General features: G+C 37.2%; 1 protein-coding gene across 3 annotated transcripts in view; it reads left to right on the top strand.

The window, feature by feature from the left end:
- Nucleotides 1-23,111, top strand: part of usp6nl (USP6 N-terminal like) — an 87,275-nt gene extending 64,164 nt beyond the window's left edge. For all 3 annotated transcript variants that reach the window (XM_015352406.2, XM_006633298.3, XM_015352405.2), the window contains 8 exons: nt 95-204; nt 6,818-6,866; nt 9,377-9,497; nt 10,970-11,064; nt 12,044-12,109; nt 13,506-13,605; nt 14,984-15,136; nt 19,213-23,111. In XM_015352406.2, the coding sequence (XP_015207892.2) occupies nt 95-204; nt 6,818-6,866; nt 9,377-9,497; nt 10,970-11,064; nt 12,044-12,109; nt 13,506-13,605; nt 14,984-15,136; nt 19,213-20,699 (2,181 nt within the window). In that variant the 3' untranslated portion in view covers nt 20,700-23,111. The remainder of the gene's footprint in view (nt 1-94; nt 205-6,817; nt 6,867-9,376; nt 9,498-10,969; nt 11,065-12,043; nt 12,110-13,505; nt 13,606-14,983; nt 15,137-19,212) is intronic.
- Nucleotides 23,112-23,557: the final 446 nt, after the last annotated feature.

Here is a 23,557-nt window from a genome sequence, read left to right as displayed (position 1 = left end):
AAGATAAATTCTGTGTTATTAAATGCCATGAACACTGCAGTCATGTAGCCAGTCTAATATTACCGAACTGTCTTCTTTCCCCTTGTTATTGAAGAAACTAAAGCAGAGAGCGAAAGATGTTTCTCCCGATATCAGGCAGATTGATCTTGACGTGAACCGCACTTACAGAGACCACATCATGTTCAGGGATAGATACGATGTGAAGTAAGTACAGATCTTAAGCTGTGCAAAGTGAACTGCTATCGAGTATATGGGTATCTTTGAAAGTATTACATCCACAGATTGACTTCATGATCTTTCTGAAATATGTCTGTCTTTTTCTGAACTGACTGAAGTAATCTAATCCATATGTGATTAGATTGTCACTTTATAAACATATATATTTTAGGTCAGCAGAAAAAGCTGAAGTTTTTAGTCAATTTTGGCAACTGAAAGCATTCAGGAACATAGCATTCTGCTTGAAGCACAGGTGGGACACTATAGTGTAGATATTAATTGAATCTGAACTAGGTAATTATCTGACTGTGGTAGGAATGTCCAGATGAATAATTGGCTATTCCTGTACAGTATATGAGAAATGAAAACAATTCAGCACTATGCTTTTAAGTACAGTTGTCATGCCAACAGTCCTGTGCATGCTGTTGTAATTCAGTCAGAATTGACAGGAATGATGAGGATACGTTTAAAGTAATGTCTTCACATGCACTTCTTAACTTGCAGAATAAAACATGGAGTGAACTTTAAGGAAAAATGTAATTACTATTAAAAAAAACATACCCGTGTCTGCAAATGCTTATCAATCCCTAAATGAAGAGCAATGGAAATGCATATTTTGTATCACACTGTATTGATATTCTGAAGGGAATAATAAAGTTCTATTCCAGAGACTCCAGTGCATCTAAGTGGAAGTACTGGATTAGCACTTGCTGTTTAAGTCACCAGAAGATAGAAGACCATGACAAAATGTGTGAATGCATTGCCATAAATTTCTGGGGCTTCATACAGACGTTTGGTGAATGCCGCTGGGTGATGGAGTGCTCCATTATTTCTGTGTTAAAGCAAAGACAAACTTCCCTTTACCTCAGTGAAGCAATTTAGTACATGTTGCTGCTTAAGGGAGTTGACCTTTCAATACTGCAGTGAACTGTGTAGAAATATATACTTCTTTCATTTTACTCTCTGAGGGCCCAGTGTCTTTAAAGCCCATAGGGAGTAGAGGATGAAAATTACTTCAATATAACAAATTCTTCCCTAATTTAGCTCCGTGCAGTATTTACTGAATGACCTTGAAATTCTTTAGCTATACACTGTTAACTAAGTAAATAGACAGCAGAGTTCATTCCTACCTGTTTCCATGGAGATAGGATACTAAAGGATCCATGCTTGACAAGCCGTGTGTTTTGCTGCGATTATGTCATGTCTGGTGTGGTGGGGCAGGAGCCAGCAAGCCTTGAACGTTCACCTGTCCAGAAGTGACATTATCCCAGCACAGCACACACCCAGAAGTGCATTGTTTCATTGCACAATGACTTGTATGTAGTTGTATGTATGTGAGTTTTTTGTCAGGTTAAATAATTACTAAATATTCTTTCACCACATTGGGTAGTTCTTGTTGTGCATGCCAAGGTGATGCGTGGTTCCTTCACCTAGGTGGCATGATGGCACAGTGGTTAGCATTGTTTCCTTACAGTATGGGGGCTCTGGGTTCAATTCCAGACCTGGGGTGCTATCTCTGTGAAGTTTGCATGTTCTCCCCGTGTTTGCATCAGTTTTCACCGGGTTCCTCCCACAATCCAAAAGAAATTCTGGCAGTTCAATTGGCTTTTGGGATAATTGGCTCTGAAGTGAGTGTGTACCTTGCACCCATTAATGGCTGGGATATGCTCCGGCTCCCCCATGACTCCGTATTGGATAAAGCAGTTAGAAAATGGATGGATCGGCTCTTTACACTTGCTGGAAATTCATGTGTGATGTTAGTCTGAAACTGACCAATTAAAACCCAGCATTCTCTTGCAATTGTACATTTAATTTTCTGTTAACTTTCATACTAAGAAAATAGATATTTGAAAGTAATTTAAAATAATATTTGGACATTTTCTTCATGTTAACAATAAAAGGAAATATATCCTTCTTGGTACCTTGTTCTAAATTATTTTGACATCCTTCATGTCAAGTTACAGTTTTACACTTTTCTGAGATGTGAGATGCGTCTTCTCTTGGATTCTGAAATTCAGATTATTTCTTCAGGGAGTTCTGCTTTAGTGCTCTTACTCAATGATAGAGATTGAATGAAAGAGGTGCAGTATTTTTTAGTATTGTTCATAGCATAGGACATAACTATTTGTTCTAATTAATGGCACTCTGTGTCTCGCATCTGTTTTATTCAGATTTTTCTTGAAAAAGCCTATGATAAATAGGTTAATATTAACTGAGATCAAAAACACAGTATGTTGATCTCTGCAAGATGCTGAAAATGTTCACTACAGGGAATAATGTGACATTAGATTTACAGTGATTTAGTTAGAAAAGCTGATTAAAAAAAGGCAAAATAAAGCCAAACAAAGACCAAAATCAGTAACTTGGGAACTAATTATCAGGAGACCATAAGAACTTCCTGATTAAATCTTAGTCATAGCTCTGTTAGGACAACATCCACAATACCAACAAGATCAAAAAAGAGATTCAGCTCCAGTCACTGCATGATGACATGCTGGAGGTCAAACATGCAGTGAAACTCTTCAGAAATTAGATGACAACAGACAAATGTCAGACTCACTCAACAGTGCTATATGGTAGTACTTTATTTCTTTTAGAAAAGGGAGACAATTACTTTTACTTTTACTGAAATAAAAGCAGCAAAGCGGTCACTGAAAACCTCACAACAGACTGCAGAGGATGCTGGATTTCTCTCGGCTAAAAGAACAAACAGGATTTTGAGATGGATTCAGCACCATTGATGACTAACAAGGTGTCAGGGTAGTATTTCCCCCAAGCTGTTTACAGAAGCTTTGGAAGAAGTCTTCAAGACTCTTGAGTGGGAAATCAAGGCTAAAGAGTAACTGATGGCACATAAATATCTTCCCAGGATTCCAGGAGAAAAGGTGATAACCAACTGGGAGGCCTTGTGAAAGATGGAATGGAATTTTATATTAGGAAGTTTGAGAGAGCACCCTAGATTTGACAAACTGAAGATGGGGGGGTCTGTGAAATAAATTGAAAAGGGATAATGATGATTAGATCAATTTGTTCATTCCATATCCAACATAAGAGTCATTATAGTTATCAGACAGTGTTGTATACCCATAACTAGTAAATAGTAAAACTAGATCAAGCTTGTCTTTCTACTGTATGTATTTGTTGTATAATGTATTATAGGCTCCTCCTGGTAATGAACAGCCATGTTCTAACAGGTCTTTCATCAATATGCAAAGACCTGGAACATGTTCGTTTTGATCAATTTAGTAAATTAATTCAGTTAAGTCGAGAATAGTCAACAGTGGCCCTTGAGGGCTACAGGGTGTCGGGATTTTCTTTACAGATGGGTTCCAAACCACCTAATTGAACAAATCATCAATACTTGGTCAAAACCCAACTGGCCAGGTGCCCAGGATTCACCACCCCTCATACACAATCTGATTCCTTGTATATAAATAAAATCACTGAGTGCTCACAGTGCTTATTAAATCTCCCATCTTATAAAACAAGACTGATTTATACACTTCTAAGAGCTATACTGTGTGTTACTCATTGTGAGACATATCATGCTTCAGTTATGTCTAGGTGTAGTTTGTGTTTAAATGTGGAGTCTTGTGTGACACCTGACATTGAAAAACTTATAGAAATATGACCAGTTTACAGCACTACAGTTTCACACAAAGCAATTCCACCAGGATTTCGTCTCATTTTAAGAATATAAATAAGAGACCTCAGTGAGAATTAAATTGTATTTTCTGTGAGATTAGACAGGTGTTCCCTTGGGTCTTTTCTTAGGCCTGAATGCAATTCATGAAGGTTAGTGCTGAGCCTTCATTGTAAGAAGTTACGGTATACCGGTCAGGTAATATTGTTCTTCTCTTCAACTTGAGTGGGATAACAACCCACTAAGATTCATCTGGTCTTGCTCTATATGAACTTCATGGTCTATTTGCACCAATTGGAGAAATCAAATACTTTGAATACTTATTGATGAGCCAAACACAATCCAGTATTGAGATGAGTTTGATGCATCTTCTTTTTGTGCAGGACTTGACATCTTTGATCCTTGAGCAATTCTCTGCTCAGCTGGGTAAATGCCTTCGGGCCACTGAGTGATTCTATCACCGGTGCAAAGCGAATTGCAAGTTATTAAATTGGACCCATTAAGCCAATAATGGGCTGTTTCAGGTCATTATGATCCTAGTTAGAATGAAAACCTGCAGACAAACAGGCACTCCAGTACCAGGACTGCCCAACCATGGTCTGATATTCTCACTGTTCTACTGATATCTTCTCCCACCTCAAGGCACCACTGAGTTGTACAAACAGCAATTAAAAAGCCTAGTCAATTCCTACGGTGATAATAATTATACAGTATGTGTAGCCCCTACACTGTGCATGTTGCATGAAGATAATGGGGAGCTGTGAAAAATATTTGCTTCACCACAGGGTAATTGTGATGTTCCTGTCGCATGTCTTCTCACTGTGCCTGTCCTGGTGTTTCCTCTCTGTGATTTCCTTCTTATTCATCCTGGAAATAAACAAAGAAAATCAATTAAGTTGTTCTTATGGGAACATGTAACCATGTGAAGTAAAACCCTCTAGTTCAGATATGTTCTTTACGATCAAGATGTTTCACGTTTCCTTTTCTTGATCAAGAATCTCAATGTTTTACATTTATTCACAAAAAACTATAGCCATAAATATTCATTTAAACAATTTTCACTTGACAATAAATTTGTAGTTCTGGCATATTATCAAGAAACATCATTATAAAAGGGTTATTGTTAAAGGAGAATTTGTGTGATGTATATTTGTCAAAAGGGACTTTTTTATTGCTATTCATTGTACCATGAAATAGCATTTTGTGCCTCAATTAAGGAGTCATTTCTAAATACGATTGCTTGGTTTACCGAAGAACTTCTGACTCATAAAAATTGTTTTTTTTATAATTCCATAAACAGAGCATTATAGTGACAGAATAAGAGTGCATCAAGTTTTCTCTTTCAATTTTCTTGACATCTCTCAACACAGAAGAAAAACAATAGATGTTGCCTTTTATAATATAATACAAATAATCACAAGGAGGGAAGGGTCACATAAGAGTCTTGCTTTGCTGAGCTCAATAATATGTAAAGGCAAGGCATGCCATACATTTCTAAGAACTAGTTCTACTGATTGTGCACCATCTCAAGGAAGAATATTGTGCAGATTGAGAAGAACAAGGAAGACCAGTCAAGCATTAAAATGCAAAAGAGGAGTCAAAGTTTGCAGACAGATTTGAGTAGAGTTCTTGTGGCACAGGGCAGATTGGCAGAATATTTATATACCTTTTCTGTAATTATGGTTGGTGGACACAGCTGTCCATAATTTCTAAAAAAAATTGCTACATTGGCCATACAGTTTCTGGATGAAAACTGAAATCGTCCTTGTTGTATTAATGTAGTCATTTGAAAATACCATCTGATTCTACCTGTTTATAGCAGTAATTGTTCTGTTTAAATACCCCAGCAACCTTGGTTACTTTGGACGTGTGAATGACACAATAGTAGTATTTGGTTAAGGTTGTTGATACCCGTCTGGTTGCATTAAAACCATTTTAATTTTATGGTAATCTAGATGTGAATTAATCTCTAAGAAGCTGAGCTTTCTCTGACATTGAACCACTCTAACGAAACCTTAAGCAGCACTGATTGAAACATGAAGTTGAGCAGCAAGCATTAACTACAAATTTCATTTCTGTTTTTCTGTCATGTGAACATTTTGTCTCTTGGAAAGGAAATTTCAAATTGCATTGCTTTACGCAAAGAGTGGGAGCATGGAACAAGCTACTCAGCCACGTTGTTGAAGCCAGTACCTTTGCTTCTTTCAAGAAACAGCTAGATTAGACCCTTGGGTCATTTAGCTATTATAAGACGAGCAGGCTACATACTGTAGACCAAATGGTCTCCAATTCCCGTTTGCAATCTTTGTTAACATATTTACAATTCCACAGTGTTATCAAGGCATTTCTCTCTAGGCTTCAAGCTTTGTGGAATTTTATGAGGGGTTGTTTGACAAATGATGGCTTTCATAACATGGATGTGTATAATACTATACTAGGGCACATCATCTATATACAAGAATTATTAATCCGTAGTGTGTAATATGTCCTTCATTTCAGGAAATCTTACCAGTACTCTATATACCATAGCTATATGTATAGTTTTGGCAAATGCTTCTTAAAATTACTGAACTTAATGGAAACATAATCAAGAGAAAACAGTAGTAGGGCAGATGTCTCTTTAAATGCGGTTATATGCAGTTATAACTGCTTTAAGGTTAAAAATGTGCTGCATACTGTAAAAATGAGGATCTTTTTTCCTTGTTATAGTGACACGCAGATGGCTTCTTTCATTTGTTTTTTTGGCCTGTAAAATTCTAGTTAATGCAGCTCTCAAATTTCTGGCTATACTGTATGTTCATCCTGCTCCAGTTTCTGTAAAACAGCTTCCCTAAAATAAGGTGTTTAGTTTCTGGTTAGTATTAGTGGAGGAATTCAGGAATTTTAACTTAATTGGTCTAGTTTATTACACTTGTATTTTAAAAAATAACTTTTTCCATTTTTTTTTTTAATTCACAGGCAACAAGCCTTATTTCATGTCCTAACGGCTTATTCCATGTATAACACAGTAAGTGATGTTTACACTGCTGGTCTGAATATTTCATAATCTTATTTATTATTTATTGAGCACTTAAGAGTTTGAATTGTTCTTCATGGAGAGAACATTAATTGAAAACTAATGTGTGGTCTTCAAATTGAAAAGTGCCTTTGTAACACAGAAATTGATCGCTGTCAGCTGTTAGCTTCATGCCCATCCTACCACATGGAGAGCATTATTCTGGTATTAATTGTGTTTGTGTGGGTGGCGCAGTAAAGCCTTGGGCTACACATCGTAACAACAGCATTCCTGCTCAGATGAAATGGATGAAGCTGCTTTCACTGCTAAATTTCCTAGCTCCGCTTATGTCATGTATTCTTCTAGTTTGCCACATCGGCAACTCTGCAAAGCTGTTTCTTTTCTACCTCTTTTGTGCTTTTTGAATCTCATGCCTGTTATGATCTAGTTTGTCTGTGCTCTTTGTTGGGTTCTGCTTTCGTCTCGTTATAGTGCTTGCACAAAAGAGCATGTCACTGAAAATCTGTTCTGAACCTATGAATTATTAAAGATCTCATCGTCAGCACCGCAGTATCAGTCCCTCTCTTGAGGGATCTCTCTGGTGATCTCCAGTCTGCTATACTGAACATTTTATAGAGCTCACTGAAATTTCTTCTTTTTAATAGGCTATGCCTACTTTAATTCTTAATGTTTAAGCTACAGTGTCCAATCTAACAGATGGTATGCTTGTATTAATAAACTAGATGAAAACTAGATTAAATAAAACTTTAGAGATAAAAGTTTGGAAGGTACAAATGATATACAGAAGTACTGGAGGTGGGAATGAATTGAACCTTATTCCTCAGGCGCCCAGCTTCTAAGTTTCTTGGCAACTCTTAACAAATAGTGGAAAAAATAGATATTGTCTTAGTACGATTGACTTCAGAGAGGGCTGCTCAAGGAAAACAAGGCACTGAATACAATGAATTAGATAGTGTTTTATTTGCTTCATTTCAACAGGGAGCCCTAATCATTTCTTGGCAACATTGAAGCGGGCAAAGACTGAGAAAGTGAATAGCTTACTTGTTTTTCAACTTAGAGAAAAAAAATTCTTTCAAAATAAAAATCTTCTTACTAAGTACTTCAGCGGTCCATTTTACAGCACTTGAAATGCATTTTGCGTTTGAATATATCAAATGCCCGTCTAGTTAGCACAAATTATTGTAACATTTCCAGAAATTGCTGGTTGGTAAGGAGGTGGTGTCTGGGTAATGTTGGATTACATGCACGAGCACATTATTTGCTACGTTAATGGAATTGTGCAAGGTACAAACTGAAGACGCATACGTCATGTTCAGTGTATGACTTCATATGCTAGAAGTCATTACTTGGGGAGGTTTTTGCACATTATATGAGAATGTCAGAATTCTGCATTTACAAGTGAGCAATGCAGCATTGTGTTGACATTTTGGCTGTAAATAACACTGTAAAGAATGTGGTGCTTTAATACTGTACACGGTGTTTTGGTCACCATGCTCTAAAAAGATGCTGCTGCTCTGGAATCAGGCTGAATTAACTGAAGCATTTTAGTCTGGACGTTTTAGGAAGACTAAGAGATTACTTCACCTAACTAATCTTAGGTGATTACTTCACCTAAGTAATCTTTTTGCTCTAAGTAAGCAAAAAGCACTGACTAAACCCTGTGGACTTTTTCAGAATATATAGCAAATCACAAACCAGGGGACACAAGACAAAACTAGAAGGAAATGCATTTAAAAATGAGAACACAAGGCACTTCTTTACAGAAGGGCTTGTGCAGGTCTGAAACAAGTTACCTAGCCATGTTATTGAAGCTTTTTCTAGAAATGACTGGATGAGATCTTTGATCATTTAGTTACTAGCAACCAAAATGTTTGGGTGGTCTGAATGGCCTCCTCTCATTAGTAACTTTTATTGTGTTTAAAAACAAAACTCCTCAAATTCTGTGTAACATCTGTTACTTCCAAACATCTGACCTGTGCATTATGTAGTATTTTGGTAAAGTATCTAAAATATCGTTAATACCAAAAGTACTAACAGTATATTAGGTTTTAAAAAATAGTGCATATAACTATTTGTGATATTTGATAATAGTCTCTGCAGAAGAAGAAAAGAGAAAGAGAAAACCCACACCCAAGTGCTGAGATGTTAAAATGTGATGACTTTGGATTTAGGGTTCAGTTACAGTTCTTCAGTTTCAGTGAAAAATCTTTGTGAAGTGAAGCATAATGGCATTTGACGATACAATTTATGGCTTCTTCTGTCACCTTTACTGTACCCTTACAATCTTAATCTTTCTCTCTTATCAGTGTCTGTACTGGTGAGGTAACTTTTCTGACAACTCTAATCTGTTGGCAGTAAATTCAAAGTAAATATATTTTTAATGGTGTAAATCCTGGACACCCTCTGCTTCCATTTCTGGCATTTCTTTGATTTTCCATTTGTTGTGCAGGAAAACGTCTGAAGGAGAAGACGTAATTACTGTGTTGGTGTTCTCTCCACAGGAGGTTGGATACTGTCAGGGAATGAGCCAGATCACAGCTCTGCTCCTCATCTATATGAATGAAGAGGATGCCTTCTGGGCCCTGGTTAAACTTCTGTCTGGACAGAAACATGCAATGCACGGTAAAGAGCTGCTCAACCTCATTTCGTAGATCCAGAGTCATTAAAGTGAACATTCCTGTGCTTTGATTTTATCAAGTTGGCTCTGGTAGCTTTAAAACTGCAGGAGGGCGGAGTCATTTTTAAATTTATAATTAAGTGACTGTTATCACGTGATATTTCTGGGTGCACATCAAAGTAAAACGTTAACTGTGGCTGACAAAGTGAATTAGAAAAATAATTGGGAATCTTGAATTTAAAAAGTGGTTTGATATTATAAGTGATATCCTGATTTTGTTATTTCAATAACAGCAAATGTTATCAAATTTAATTTGACAGTTTTCTTGTAAAATGCATGGGTGCGCTGTTCCCAGCTAAACTCGGAGATCAGTTTAAAGCAGGTACCAAATATCTATTTTTTAAAAACCCAGAATATGCAATAAGATTAAATGCACGAAGTTAACAGATACAATAGCCAAATACACGTCTGAAGTCTGCAGACAAACGAGATTCAAGTGAAAATATTAATGATTAACTCTTCTCAGAATTATCTCAAGATCAAAAGCAACATTCACACATTCAATTCTTCAATCAAGTTTAGATTAAATTTAGAATCAATGGGTAACATTTAAAAATCTAAATCTTGCAACTTGGTTTTGAAGTACAATAACCCACCACAAGATAGCAGCTGCGTGGGAGCTTGTGAACTATCAAGGAATGAGGCCCAATTTAGCACAGCTTATCTTCTTCCCTTTTTCCCTAAATAAAGGGATATGCAATGGAAATACTTACCAATCACATATTTTCTGTTTTATATTTATATGTAATTTAGGAGGATCTGTAGAATTTTGTTTTCACTTTGACAGAAGGGTTTTCTATCAATCAATATCAAAAACTCCCCATTAAATACATTACAATTCCATATTAAAACACAATAAAATGTAAAACAAAAGGGAGGGTGAATACTTTTGATGACCAACATAGACATGCTGTAAAAGATGTCTTTATAAATATGGTCATACACTTAATGTATGTGTATAGAGCCTATATACATTTTACAGTATTCCTTATTCTGGTAGCTCTTTGAAACTGTCTGTATTTCTGGGTACTGTAAATAGATGTCTGACTGTATAGTAGATGACCATAAGATATAGATGGGTACAGATACATTTATAAACACATTTAACCTCTTCTTGATTGTGTTTGTATTTCGTATCAAATAGAAGATCACAAATTGCAAAAATACTAGATACTACAAGATGCTAATGTTTTTAGCCTTGGGCATTCAGTAAAACATCTTTCCTTGATAGATATTCAAGAATCCTTGAACTACAGTTTTCTATAGTGTTGCACATATAGTGGTGCTGCCCTCATACCATCTAATATCTCTCGATTTAATGGCAGGATGCTATGATCGAATTGAACACTAGTAACTGAAGTACCTACAAATGTTTGTTGTTTTTTTTACAAGATGTACAACTACTTCTCAATTTCAGGATTTTTTGTTCCTGGGTTTCCCAAGCTGATGAGGTTTCAAGAGCACCATGACCGCATATTGAAAAAGATGATGCCTAAACTGAAGCAACACTTGGTAAATCAGAAAGATCAGAGTTGTAGGGCTGATGTTCAGCAGAACACTGCTGTTTGCTGATTTTGTTTTTCTTCTTCTCTTTTTTTTAGTTTCTGTGTATAATGATTTACTTTTTACTTTGTATAGCCCAAATTGCTCCATTTCATCTTTGTTTTAATTTGACGACTCTATTTTTATGAAATAAAACCAAATTACTTCTACAGCAGGGCTTCCCATCCATAGCTGGTTGAGATGTCAGTGTTTGCGGACTCTTTTCAAATCAGTTCTCAGCGACTAAATAGAATCTGTGATTGATTTTCCAAATACCGTTTTTACACTTACTGATTTTACAGTCATAAATGCCAATGCTTCTGAGCATAGCCACACCTGAATTTTTTATCCCATCCTTTTAAAAAGTCAGTTGTGACAACATTAACAACATCAGTAAAAACAATACCTGTCAAGATCAAAAACATCAGAGTCAGCATTGACATTTCTCAGTATCCTCACCAGTCCATCCAGGGGCCAACACATTTGTCAGTAACTCAGTCTCTTTTATGACTGAAAACCATAAAAAGATCAAATTAAAATGAATGAGTTCAGTTGAGTTATAGGGAGTTAGAAGTCAGCAAACACTGGTGTTACAAGGATTTGGGCTGCCCTGTGAGAAGCTGATATATAAGCATGTAACTACTTGCAAATTTTAAACAATATAATAATCACTGATTGTTACAGTTTTTGGAGAGTTCTAAGAATTTACTGATTTTGACGTTGACTCAACAAGAAATGTCCTTTAAACCAGAAGGGCAAAAGGAACAGGATGATAATTAGAAGATATTTGAGCATTGGCGTGTCCTGTTACCCTCTTTTTAAACTTTAAAATTTCCTGTGTTGAAAATGGAACTGCTCGATTCCATGTGAGGTCTCTGTCGTGTTTTTCTTAGCGGACAGGGTCTTCTGAAGGGACACAGTAAAGGCCTTTTGGATTTTATTTTCGCAGGACTCCCAAGAAGTTTACACCAGCCTTTACACCATGAAGTGGTTCTTTCAGTGTTTCCTGGATAGAGTAGGTGCTTTATTTACCTTCCAATTCTTTATTGTCCTGAAGTATTTTTTTAAACAACCCGGAAAATGTTTTGTCTGTGGAACTACTAAATGACAAAGTAATTTAGAGTGCTTTTAATTAATGAAGCATGGGTGGCTGTGGGCCTTTATAGTCTTAACACTCATCATTTCATTTAAAATCATAATAAGAATGATTTTATATATGTGTGTATTGTCAACATACAGTATGTCTGTTTTTGTTCATGTAGTATTACCAGTTAAGACCGTATAGGCTTGGTTTGGACACTACTCTTTAAAGCAGACTGAGTGTGTCCTAACTGATAATGTGTTGCAATGGGGACCATGTACTGTTGAATTCTACAGTGGCTGTCTTATAGTAACTGTATACCCAAAGGGTTCAGATTTCAGACTAAGTATATACTGAACATAAAAAAAGATAGTTCAGGTGGGTAGCTGCGTCAGCATGCGTAGGCTGCAAAGGAACAAGTAATAGGTTTATTCCATGCTGAAAAAAAGAAGAAAGAGAACACAACGTTTCGGCCGTGGAGCCTTCTTCAGGTGTGCAGGTGTGAGAGAGACCGGGCAGTAGGCAAAGGTAAAGTAGCGGGAGAACAAAGGTTGAGAGGGAGGAGGAGTGAGAGGCGGGAGCAGGGGACAGAAAGAGAGGCCAATCAAGAGGTGTGAAGTCAGAATGGGTGCAGAGAGGTGTGAAATGAAACTTCCAATGAATGGAGAAAATTTAAAAGAACAGTAATCTGTCGTTAAGGGAAGGGAGAATGTGTGATCCTAGCTGCAGAATAATTTTAGTTTCGGTGGTCTTTCTGATGTATGAGTTCGGAAAACCGTCTTTGAGAACACAGACGGAGAGATTAGAGTGGTCGTGGCCGTCAGAGGTGAAATGAGAAACAATGGGCTTGGAGATCACCAGGATCAGCCTGGTGTGACAACATTAAAGCAGGGCAAAACACATCCTCACACATCTTTTGCGAAATGTGACTGTCATACTACTTGAGCCCAATTGAACATCTGAGGGATGAGCCTTCGATGACATGTAACAAATAGCGCTCGTAAATCAGTGAGCATACCCGTCAAGAAACTGGACAGAATCCCTCCAGATCGTATCTGCAACCTGGGCCAGGAGCCACACAAGCCACTAGCTTGTGACTTTCACAGTAGATCATCTCAACCCTGTTGATGACAAATTATAATCAGCAGAATGAATTGACCCATTTCTCCACTGTTCTGTAATTTTGTTTTTAACAAGTTTTAGAATTTATTGCAGCCGTGACTTGTTTTTTTGATGCGCAACATAACAAAACAAAGTGGAGAAGTAGAGATTCAGATCATGAAAACTGTTTATCGTGATTGAAATGTTGTTTTCCATCTCTGTCTTGCAGACTCCTTTTACTTTGACCCTAAGGATATGGGACATTTACATCCTAGAAGGAGAAAGGGTTCTTACAGCCATGTCTTACACTATCCTTAAACTCCACAAAAGTAAGACGATACCCCCTGGATTATTCTCAAATACAACACAACCCACTCCCTCCTTAAAAATTTTAGATACTTTGTATGCAGCTACTTTTTATATATCAGGATTTATATGTTCAATATTTTACTTTAATTTGATGTAATACTGATGTAATTTGATGTAATAGGTTTAGCACGCTACAACAGGTAACTTGTACATCAGACTGTAGCAGAAACTGAATTAATACAATGCTTTGGCTTCCCCAGAGCTTCGGTAACTGTCAGATTGCTTTTGTTTCAATGTATTAGTTAGATAGCACAACATTTACAGAGCTCAAAACAATACTATTCTGCTGCAGTCCATGTTCTTAAATGACCTGGCCTTGTGCAGCTCTTGAACAAGTATTCAGAAGAGAGCAATGATGCACGAGTGGCTTGTATCATTTGTTTGCAGATTGCTTCCTAAATCAACTGCACTATGTGCTCCCAATTTTTATTTTATCCATGAGACTCCGGAATATTACAGAGACTTCATAAAAGGCAAAGCTGCCTCATCTGATTAGATTTTGTTTGCTACCATGGAGTCATACAGCTCTTGTTTCATATAACTTTGTAATAAACTCTTTGGGTCTTTTTTCGCACTAAAGTGTCCTATTGCTTGATAAAGACATCATCAGGACCTGTTTACTACCGTATTTTTTCAGGCCCAGTTTAGATAAAATCTGTTGTCTTCTGCAAATGAATTTATAATGAAGGGAGGTTAAATTACTTACACACTAGTTTATTTCTGCTTATTGTTAAATGTCTACTTCAGATGTCCTTACTGTGTGAATATAGTAGGATTAATTGTAATTTGAAAAGGTATTTTTTGCAACATGAGAAGTTCCCTTTTGATTTCTAAATCAATCAATATTAATGTTAGTTTAATAGGAGTTTTGGGAGAGTTTTTTTGGCTCCAGTTCTTAATTTGACAATTAATCTGAATCCTTAAGTCTTCATTTGAGATTTACTGTATGTGGGAGACAGTGTGGTGTCAAGATTTAGAGATAGATTTGAGACTAGATGCAATACAACAGATGTTTTACATTTGGAAGTGACAATGTTGCGATATATATCAGGAACATTTACAAATAAACACCATTTTGTGTAAAAGACATCATTTTATGTGAATTTACAAATTAAATCAAGTTATTGCTATAGTCAACATTTCATTTATTTAGTGTTAAACAGCTACTCCTACAGCTGCTACGACTTGTTATTGCACATCTGACCTTTTTGTTACCACACAGTTTACTCTGCGCTTTTACTGTTAAATTTGAGTCACAGGGGGAAACGTCAGCCAAGTTAAGTAGACCTGTACCACAGAGGGCTTGCCGTGAATACATGTCCGTGTTTTCCATTGCAGAGCACTTGACAAAGCTGTCCATGGAGGAGCTGGTGGAGTTCCTGCAGGTGACTTTGTCTAAAGACTTCTTCTTCGAGGACGACTTTGTGATTGAGCAGCTGCAGAACTCCATGTCAGAGCTGAGACGGGCAAAGCTGGAATTGCCACCCCCTGGTAAAGTATATTTCCACTCCATTTATTTTTGTGTTTGTTTTGGGCGGGACGGCGACATTTTCAAAGCAGGAACACGCCCAGAGATTTGTTTACTTCTTGCCGAGAGAGATGCACCGGGCTTAACTTTTCATTTCATTAACATGCCGACGTTCAGTTTAACAAATGGAAAAAAAAATCCTGGCAGCATAGTCCAGACTAAGCATGCTTAGTTAGGGTTAGGGCCCTAAGAAGAAAAAACATTTTTATCACCCGCTAAAGGCCTGTTGTGCCAGTCTGGTTTGCGCGGTTCTGATCACAAATGTTTTCGTTGATCCAATAACCTCATCTGGCTCCTACCCTGGACTCCTTCAGGAATCACCTTCAACAGCTTTGTAGCTCCTTCCTGACTCCCACAACCCTTTGTGCAAAACGTGCCACCTGTTCCTGGTTTTAAATGTGCCTGGCCATAGTTTCCACTTGCGTCCTCTGGTTTGTGTCTAGCCTTAAGAGGATTTGAATGGGGTCAACTTGGACACCTCACTGTTCAAAACAAAAATGATTAATTTGCTCTGAGTTGTCCAGTCTGGGAATGCATCCTGTTGTACTTCTCTGTTTGCCGTTATTATTGGGTCCACTTTTTGTCTATAAAAGATATTTTGAAATGTACTTTTATAAATTCAAAGTGTTTTCCTGTCTTATGTTTATAGTTTGTTTCTTCTACCAGCATTTAAGACTGCACTTGTTTTCATTAAAGGTGAAAACATGTGCCAGGCGTTTGCCCTGTCTTGATTATGGAAACTCTTCTATTTTAGTTTCATCTGCAAACTTAGCAACTTTGTTGACTATACCAGACCCTAAATCATTGATAAGGTCCTGACACATTAGGTACTCTGCCTGCAACCCCCAATCACACTCCTTATCTGTACGCCTTACTTGTATCAATTAACCAGTTCCAAATCCAAAAACAACCCAGCCGTAAATCAGCTCCATAGATTTGAGAACAGAGTGACCAGTGTTACATGGTCTTGTGGGTCCCGGTCAAAATCTTAATTTGAGATTTATGTGGGAGACTGTGTAGTATCAGGATTTAGAGACTAGATGACATACAACAGATGTTTTAAATTTGGAAGTAACAATGTTGCGGTATATACCAGGAACATTGACAAATAAACACCATTTTGTGTAAAAGACGTCTTGGCACAACTGGGTTTTTGGGACTATGTGCACCTGGCACAATTTCCTGTTTTAACTAAGTATACCACTTGTGGCCCTACACATAAACAAACCCACTCCAAAAAGCTTATTGAATGCAATAATTGAATTATTGAGCGAAATTTTTCAGCAGCGAAAAATATATTAAGCTCATTCAACATTTGGCTTCTGTGATTTCAGGCACATTTGTACTTGGATCCAAATCAGATTTTCTCAGTTCTGTCTGCTGTCCACTAGGTGGCAATAACGTGCAAAATCACATCTTTGTTTCTCGAGAGGTTTTCAGTGGCAAGAGGCAGTTTCCTGGTTTATGTTGAACCAAGCTTTCCCATAGAACTGTGAATATCATAAGCCCTTTTCTAATATTCAGGTTGAGCAGATAGTTTTACCCTTTTGTATTTGAAAGTCCATGTGAGACATTTATTTCTACACATTGATTCCTAAAGAATGCTTCTAAAGGGGTTACCTATTGAGGGGAAAAAGTTGCATTTTGAGTTCATAGTCCGAGTATGATTTGAAGAATGAGCTGTAAAATGTATAGCAGTTAATGTAGTGAAGTATCTGCTTTTTTATATAGAAAAATTCAAATAGTCCATATCTGAATAGAGGAGACATGTATACATATTAAAATAGGTGGCTGTGTAATCTCACTTACCAACCAATAAACATTAAAAGTTTTTTAAAAATCTCCTTATCCACTATTAGGAATTGGCTATTCTGTCATTAACCTCTCTGCTTTATTTTTATTTTCTTCCTCTCTTGATTCATTGCTAGCCTGCAAAAGTCTTAAACAGCCTGGAACTCACATCCCCCCGTACAACAATGGCTGGTGGGCAAAACTGTTACATGTTGTCATTTCTGTTTCAGTCTGCATTGTTCCCAACTTGAAGTTCCATACCATATGTCCAGTTATTCAGTTGTCAGTTTTCATCCCTTCAAACATAAGGGCACGAGGTCTTATGCAGAACAAAAAAAAATAAAATGTTAACAACAGTTATCTTCCTGTAAGTGGTTCAGCTGATGAGCTAAAGCCACAATTACACATTCAGGGTACAAACTGAGTGATCTGAAATTGTCTGAATTACTGCTGTCATTAACCATAATTACAATACATCATTTTTTATTCCTCTTGGATTCTACACATTTTAAATTTGATGAGCCTCATACAGAAAAACATTAGCCAGATTTCATATCATTAGCATGCTTCTAGAGACACTTTTGATCTTCATGCTTTTTGAGCAGATGTATTGAACCACATCACTTTGAATCGTGAGAAGCACTGTGTTCAAGTCATTCAGTGTTAAAACAAAGCATTTCACTCTGTTTTGCACACACTGGGTCTTTTTTTCCACAGGAATGTTAAAATAAGTTTTTATGTGAAATGAGAAGCTTTTGTTTAAACTGCTAAACTTGTAAACTGCTAAATTATAGTTTCCAAAGAGGATGTTTTAAAAAAATGTAGCCATTGTGATGGAAATTTCGGTGTCCTCAAAATTGTGGTGCTTTATTTTGAAACAATTGTTTTAATAATTTGAGGAAACGCCTTGAAATCTTGAACAGTAGCATCAAAAAGGATTATGTACGGTTTAAGGACAGGCTTACAAAGATTTTGTGACATTTCTGCTCCTTTTTAGAGTAAGAAATTAACTTCTGTTGGCTGTGCAATTTGTGAAAAAGTTGTATGCACGATCTTAATTCTGTTTCGTGTCATTTCAAATTATTTTAAGAAATTGAGTTTTACATCTAGCTATCTGCCATGCCAAGTGGTCATTAGGGATTTTAGTCTTTTCTAGTTTTTGTCCTGTGCACCTTCTCTTCTTTCCCCTACAGTACCTGATTATGTTGAGAATTGTGTTTAAAATGAATTAGACCAATTTGAAAAAAAAAATTATCTAATGAAGAAGTGATGATTTGTATGTTCTGTAAATTTTTCCCACCTGTGACTTCACATAAGCATGTAAATTTCCAATCGGAAAGTTCTGTCAGATCTTGTATCCTGTTGATATCACATTTTAGTGCTTGTGTAACTAATTTAAAGACATGTAGTAAGTGGTTATGGATAAGCCTGGCTAATTGGAAGGACCTCATCTAGACAATGCTTGAAAGAAACCAGGGTATTAACTTCAACAACCTGTGTAACTTGTTCCATACTCCCACAATCCTTTGCAGAAAGACTTTCTTCCTGTTCTCACTTCTAAATGCACTTCTCCATAGTTTCCACCTTTTTCACCTTTTTTGTTTTTTAAAGCCATCTGTTTCCTGAACTATGTTATTGTATTTTGTGTTTTGAGCATTCCACTTTTATTCATTCATTTTACCTAAGAAACAAAATAATAAGCTTTATTTTAAGCAGGTAATGCACTCTTCCATGCTGTATACTTTGTTGAGTGAGTGGTGAGACAGAGTAAGCAGTATTTTTAATCCCTTTATATGAAACTGTTAATCGGTTTCTAATTAAAATGTATGGCTTGTTTTACTTTTTGAAGTTAGACTTGATTCATTCCAGTCATAATGAACCTTCATTTGGAAATGAAAAAATGAAAACAAATGTACAAATTTACAAGTGATTATTGTACAATAGAACATAACATATTATGTTTCTTCTGTAAGAACCAAAATCTTCTGATCCAACCAGGAGAAATCACAGGTTCTGTGTTTGAAGTCTTTGTGGCAGTTGGCCATGATAAGTCAGATTTAATTATACATTTTGGTGATATCGGAATGTAGCTTCTTTGTCAGCTTCGTTATGATTTTATGCTTTATCCCACAGATACAATTAAAACAATTGGGTTTGTAATATCATAATGTATATGTGTTTTTCTAAATATCTGTGGTGAAAACCCACAGAGTTCAACTTAACCCCCTATTACATTTTTATCTCTTAGGTAAAGAGGATGAATTTCCAAAGAAGACGCTTGGGCAGCTGCCACCCGAACCGCAGCCAGTCATTTCCAATCACGTGGTCAACGGACAGAGCAACAGCACTCATCTGGAGGGGCACTCCTCCAACAGCAAGGTCTCGAGTGCCTCGCCTGAGAGGGCCAGGGAGAGGCAGGCCAGCAGCAGGGCACGGAGAGACTCTTTTGAGAGATCCTCGAAGCAGCACAAGGCAGACCGACGGGATGCGCGGTCACATCGTCCATCAGAAGCGGAGCTACGAAAACAGGGCATCGTACTGCCGCCCAAGACCGTGGCTCAGGACCACTCGAGACTCAACAACGCTACTGCTAACCATAACTCTAATGCCACTTCGAGCACGAGGAAAGACTTTGCTCCGAGGTGGAATAAACCCTCCGAAATAAAACTTTCAGAGTCGGCTGCAAAGTCTGTCCCTGATGGGAGAGGCAGGGCCGCCAATTACGGTGGTGCCAGCTCTCCGTCTAGCCCCGACGAGTTGTTCTTTGTGCGGCCAAAGCCTAGAAGTTTAATCGTTGACGAGACCAAAAGGGGATCCAACGCATCGCAGTATGACAACGTCCCGGGCTCCGAGCACGACTTCGAGAACCACGCTGAGGAGCTGCTGGAACGGCCCAAATCTCGAAGTCCTCGGAACGAGTCTTTCGGCAGTCAGTCACCGAATTCGGCTAGTCCCACGAAAATGTTGAGCGGCATTGGTGCTAGTGGACCACAGAGAGCTCAGAAGCACACTTTGACGTTTGAAAGTCAAGACCAAAGATCCGCAGGTAAAGCCCCTCCTCTGTCTTACTCCAACCCCCCTACATATCATGGGAACTCGCAGCAGTATTCCCCCGGCCGACCTGGACAGGCTCCTCCGCCCTACCAGCCGCAGTACAACAGCATTGTGGATGTCAAGCCTGACGATAAGCAGTATGGTTTAATGCCACATGTACCCATTGGCCTGCCTCCTGAAAAGACATACATGAATTCTTACGCTGCCTACAACAGGCAGTTTTCCAGCTCTTCCCAGCCTAACCGAATTGTCGTTATGCCTGCAGAGAGCAGCGCACAGTACGATTCTGTTAATTCCAGCAACTGTCCGAGACAGCCGACCAAGCTCCTAGGAAGACAGGTGTATCCATCTGTTGACTATGTGCAAGACGGCAGAAGACGCCCAGACCAGACACCCCTTTACAGACAGGAGAGCCAGGGGCGGCAGTGGCACCCGAGCCCGGAGGCTGATGCCCGTTACATGGCGAGCATGCCAAGGTCCCCAAGTTTCCAAAGGGCACAGATGTCCCCGGTTGACGACTTCAGCTATTCGGCAGTGCCTGTGGATGGGTCCCTCCATTACAGAACTTCCTATCCAGAACCACAGGCTCCAACAAGACAGCAGCATCCAGCCGCCTTTAGTGGACAACACTACAGACACCCTGCTGATGGGTACACCATGCAAGAGTCAATGCTGCTATGAACAGTCCCTCGCCCCAGCTTGGGCAGAAAGCAAAGGCAAACAGTAATCATGGCGTTTTTGTTTTGTTTACACGTAACAAGTCATTACTACTGCATGGTTCAGCACCAGCTTCTAGTGTTATTCAGCTTCCTTAGTAAATTTCCTGGACTTTTTTTTTAAGTTTACCACAGAATTATTCATTGATGTATATATTTTTTTTCAAATCTAAATCGAATTTCACTGGTGCATTGAGATATCTAAAATTAAGAATTTCATGTCAGAAACTTTACTGTTTTTTTTTAATTCTAAAAAACTCAGCGACAACTTGTTTTCATTTTGTGTTTTTGAAAGCCTTTATTTTTTTACTGAGCTACATAACGTTGTCTTCTTTGAAAGGTCAATTTTGTATGCTTGTGAACATATTTTGTTTTCCATATGAGCTCTTTGGAATGAAAAAGCAAACTATAAGCACAGAGCTATAAGAAGTTCACTTTAAAGACTCAGAATCATTGTGTTTTGTTGTGTTTGTTTTAACTGGTTATGAAGTCCTTTGAGGGAACGCTGTAACATGATAGTATTGGAAAAAATGTGGTAGTATTTAATTTAATTTTATTGTGTAAGAACATAAGAAACATTACAAAAGAGAGTAGGCTATTTGGTTCATCCATTAGTAGCCAGTTGACCCGAAGATTTCATCCAGTCGTTTCTTGAAAGAAGCCAGGTTATCAGCTTCAACAACATGGCTGTTATACCTGAAGTGCGTTTTAACTTTTGTTGCAAATGTGGGCATTTTGTAAAAATGAGATGTAAAATAGCCTGCTGCATTTTCAACACTGAATCGGCATTCTTTCACTAATGTTTATGTAGTAAGCGTAGTTTGTAATTTTTTTAAATGAAAGCTACTCTTGTTAATTTACAGCAAATATAGTATCTGCTGTAGTTTGCTGCTGTTTACTGATTTCATGGATTGTTTATTGTTTGCCTTTTCTTTTAATTATGGCAATTGTCTCGAAAGAGAAACTGAAACATGAAAAAATTAAATTTTATATTTAAGCACTACATATGGGAAAAACTACATTGCACCCTATGTATTCTTGCCATGTTTATTTTCTCAACACAGCTGATGTTTTTAGAGAACCTTTAAGAAATTTATTTCTCAGCAGTTGTAAAATACAATAATTCTTGTTCAACTTTTTTTTTTTACTAATGGGGTATATCAGAAAGCAGGGAATGTAATTGCAAGGATTTCCATGATAGCTTTAGTCTCTAAGAAGGTGCCTCTAACCTGATGATATGGTACAAGAAATAATATGTTCTTTTTATAAAAGGGATATTTCACTAACAGCTTACATCAGTTCCTTTTTTCAAAGTCCTTATTTATGTGTAAAGGGCAAATGTATTGCAGTGTTCAATTTCAGTATCATATGTCATCGTGTAGTTATAGTATGTTGTAACTCATACCTAAGAATGGAGATCGTGTGACTGTATAATGCAAACAATTGAACATGAGGTGACCCAAAATATTCCTCAACTACTTCAAGTCTCCTAATAAAACATATCTTTCTGGGGCAGTAAAAATGTTGATTGGAAAAATAGTTTTACAGTGTTTCAGTAATTTACACCTTAAAGGTAAAAAATAATGTTTTACTAGAGGCTGCTAACAAATTAAGTCCATGCTCACCAGTGGAAGAAAAAAAATGTAGATTTTATATACTGTATAATATACACTATTTTTATATATTATACAAAATGGTTTATAGTACTATGTATTCTATTGTACGTGATTTTATCCTTTTAAAACTTTGCAGGAATATTAGGAATATCTTGTATTACATGTCTTTATTTCAAATAATTGTTTTGCATTTTGAAATGGTCTGTTATTTACACTAAATAATAATTAATTTCTTGGAAGTCTAAAAATCTGTTATGACTGCCAATGACGTTTCTATACTGTTAATTTAAATCTACTGTACGCATACAAAGAATATGATTTTTTAATTTATTTTATCCGCACAGACCCATCATAAATTAGTGATTAAGTCTTAGGTTTTTGGGTGGATCATCATGCTTACCTTATTCCTTACAAATCAGATTAAGCACTGCAGCAAATCTTTGGGTTACTGAACAGATAACCTTTTCCACTTGAAATACTTTGTACAGTATGTGTGATGAAGATTTGATTATGTTTATTCTGAAGCAAGCTAAAACAAGCTAATCATCTCTTTCACGTAAAGTTCAAATCAACGTGTAACATGGCAATAAAGTGAGCCCCAATCCTGGATAGTGCTTTTGGACAAGTTCAGGACACCTCACACAGCAGGTCTCGAGAAAACACGGTGCACAGAACGAGTCAGGAAGAGACTGCTTGGAATATTCCGTTGGAATAAGGAAATACAGAACTGTCACCTAATCAATAAACAGCCTTTACTGTAAGTGTCTTGTCAAATGTTTTATGTTTGTAAACATTTTGTAAGAGCTCAGAATTCCATTTTATGAATGCCCACAGCCAATCCAATCTTGCACACTAATATTTCTACAGGAAAAAACAGGACTTATTGCTTCTGGCTCAAAGCGTACTGTATTTTATCTACTGATCATGTCTAGGTACTAAATGGAAAAACATTAAACCAAAAAAACTTTCAAAATATAAGTTTTATAAAAATACAACAAAAATAAAGATCTCTGCACAGGTTCAGTTGTTCACATTCTACACACTTAGATGTGGACAGGTAGGCAGCCCAGAAATTGTTTTAGCATTCATGCTAATTAATAACGCCATGTTATTAATTCTAATTAACTGAAAAATGGGAACAGGGCTGAAAACAGCTGCTGTATGAGACAAAGCTTTGTCCGCCTCTCAATCTGGGTTTTTTTTTAAT

This window comes from Lepisosteus oculatus, chromosome 7 (genome assembly GCF_040954835.1).
Source record: "Lepisosteus oculatus isolate fLepOcu1 chromosome 7, fLepOcu1.hap2, whole genome shotgun sequence".
NCBI lineage: Eukaryota > Metazoa > Chordata > Actinopteri > Semionotiformes > Lepisosteidae > Lepisosteus > Lepisosteus oculatus.
The sequence above is the reverse complement of the archived record's forward strand: the minus strand, read 5'-3'. Positions and strand labels throughout refer to the sequence as shown.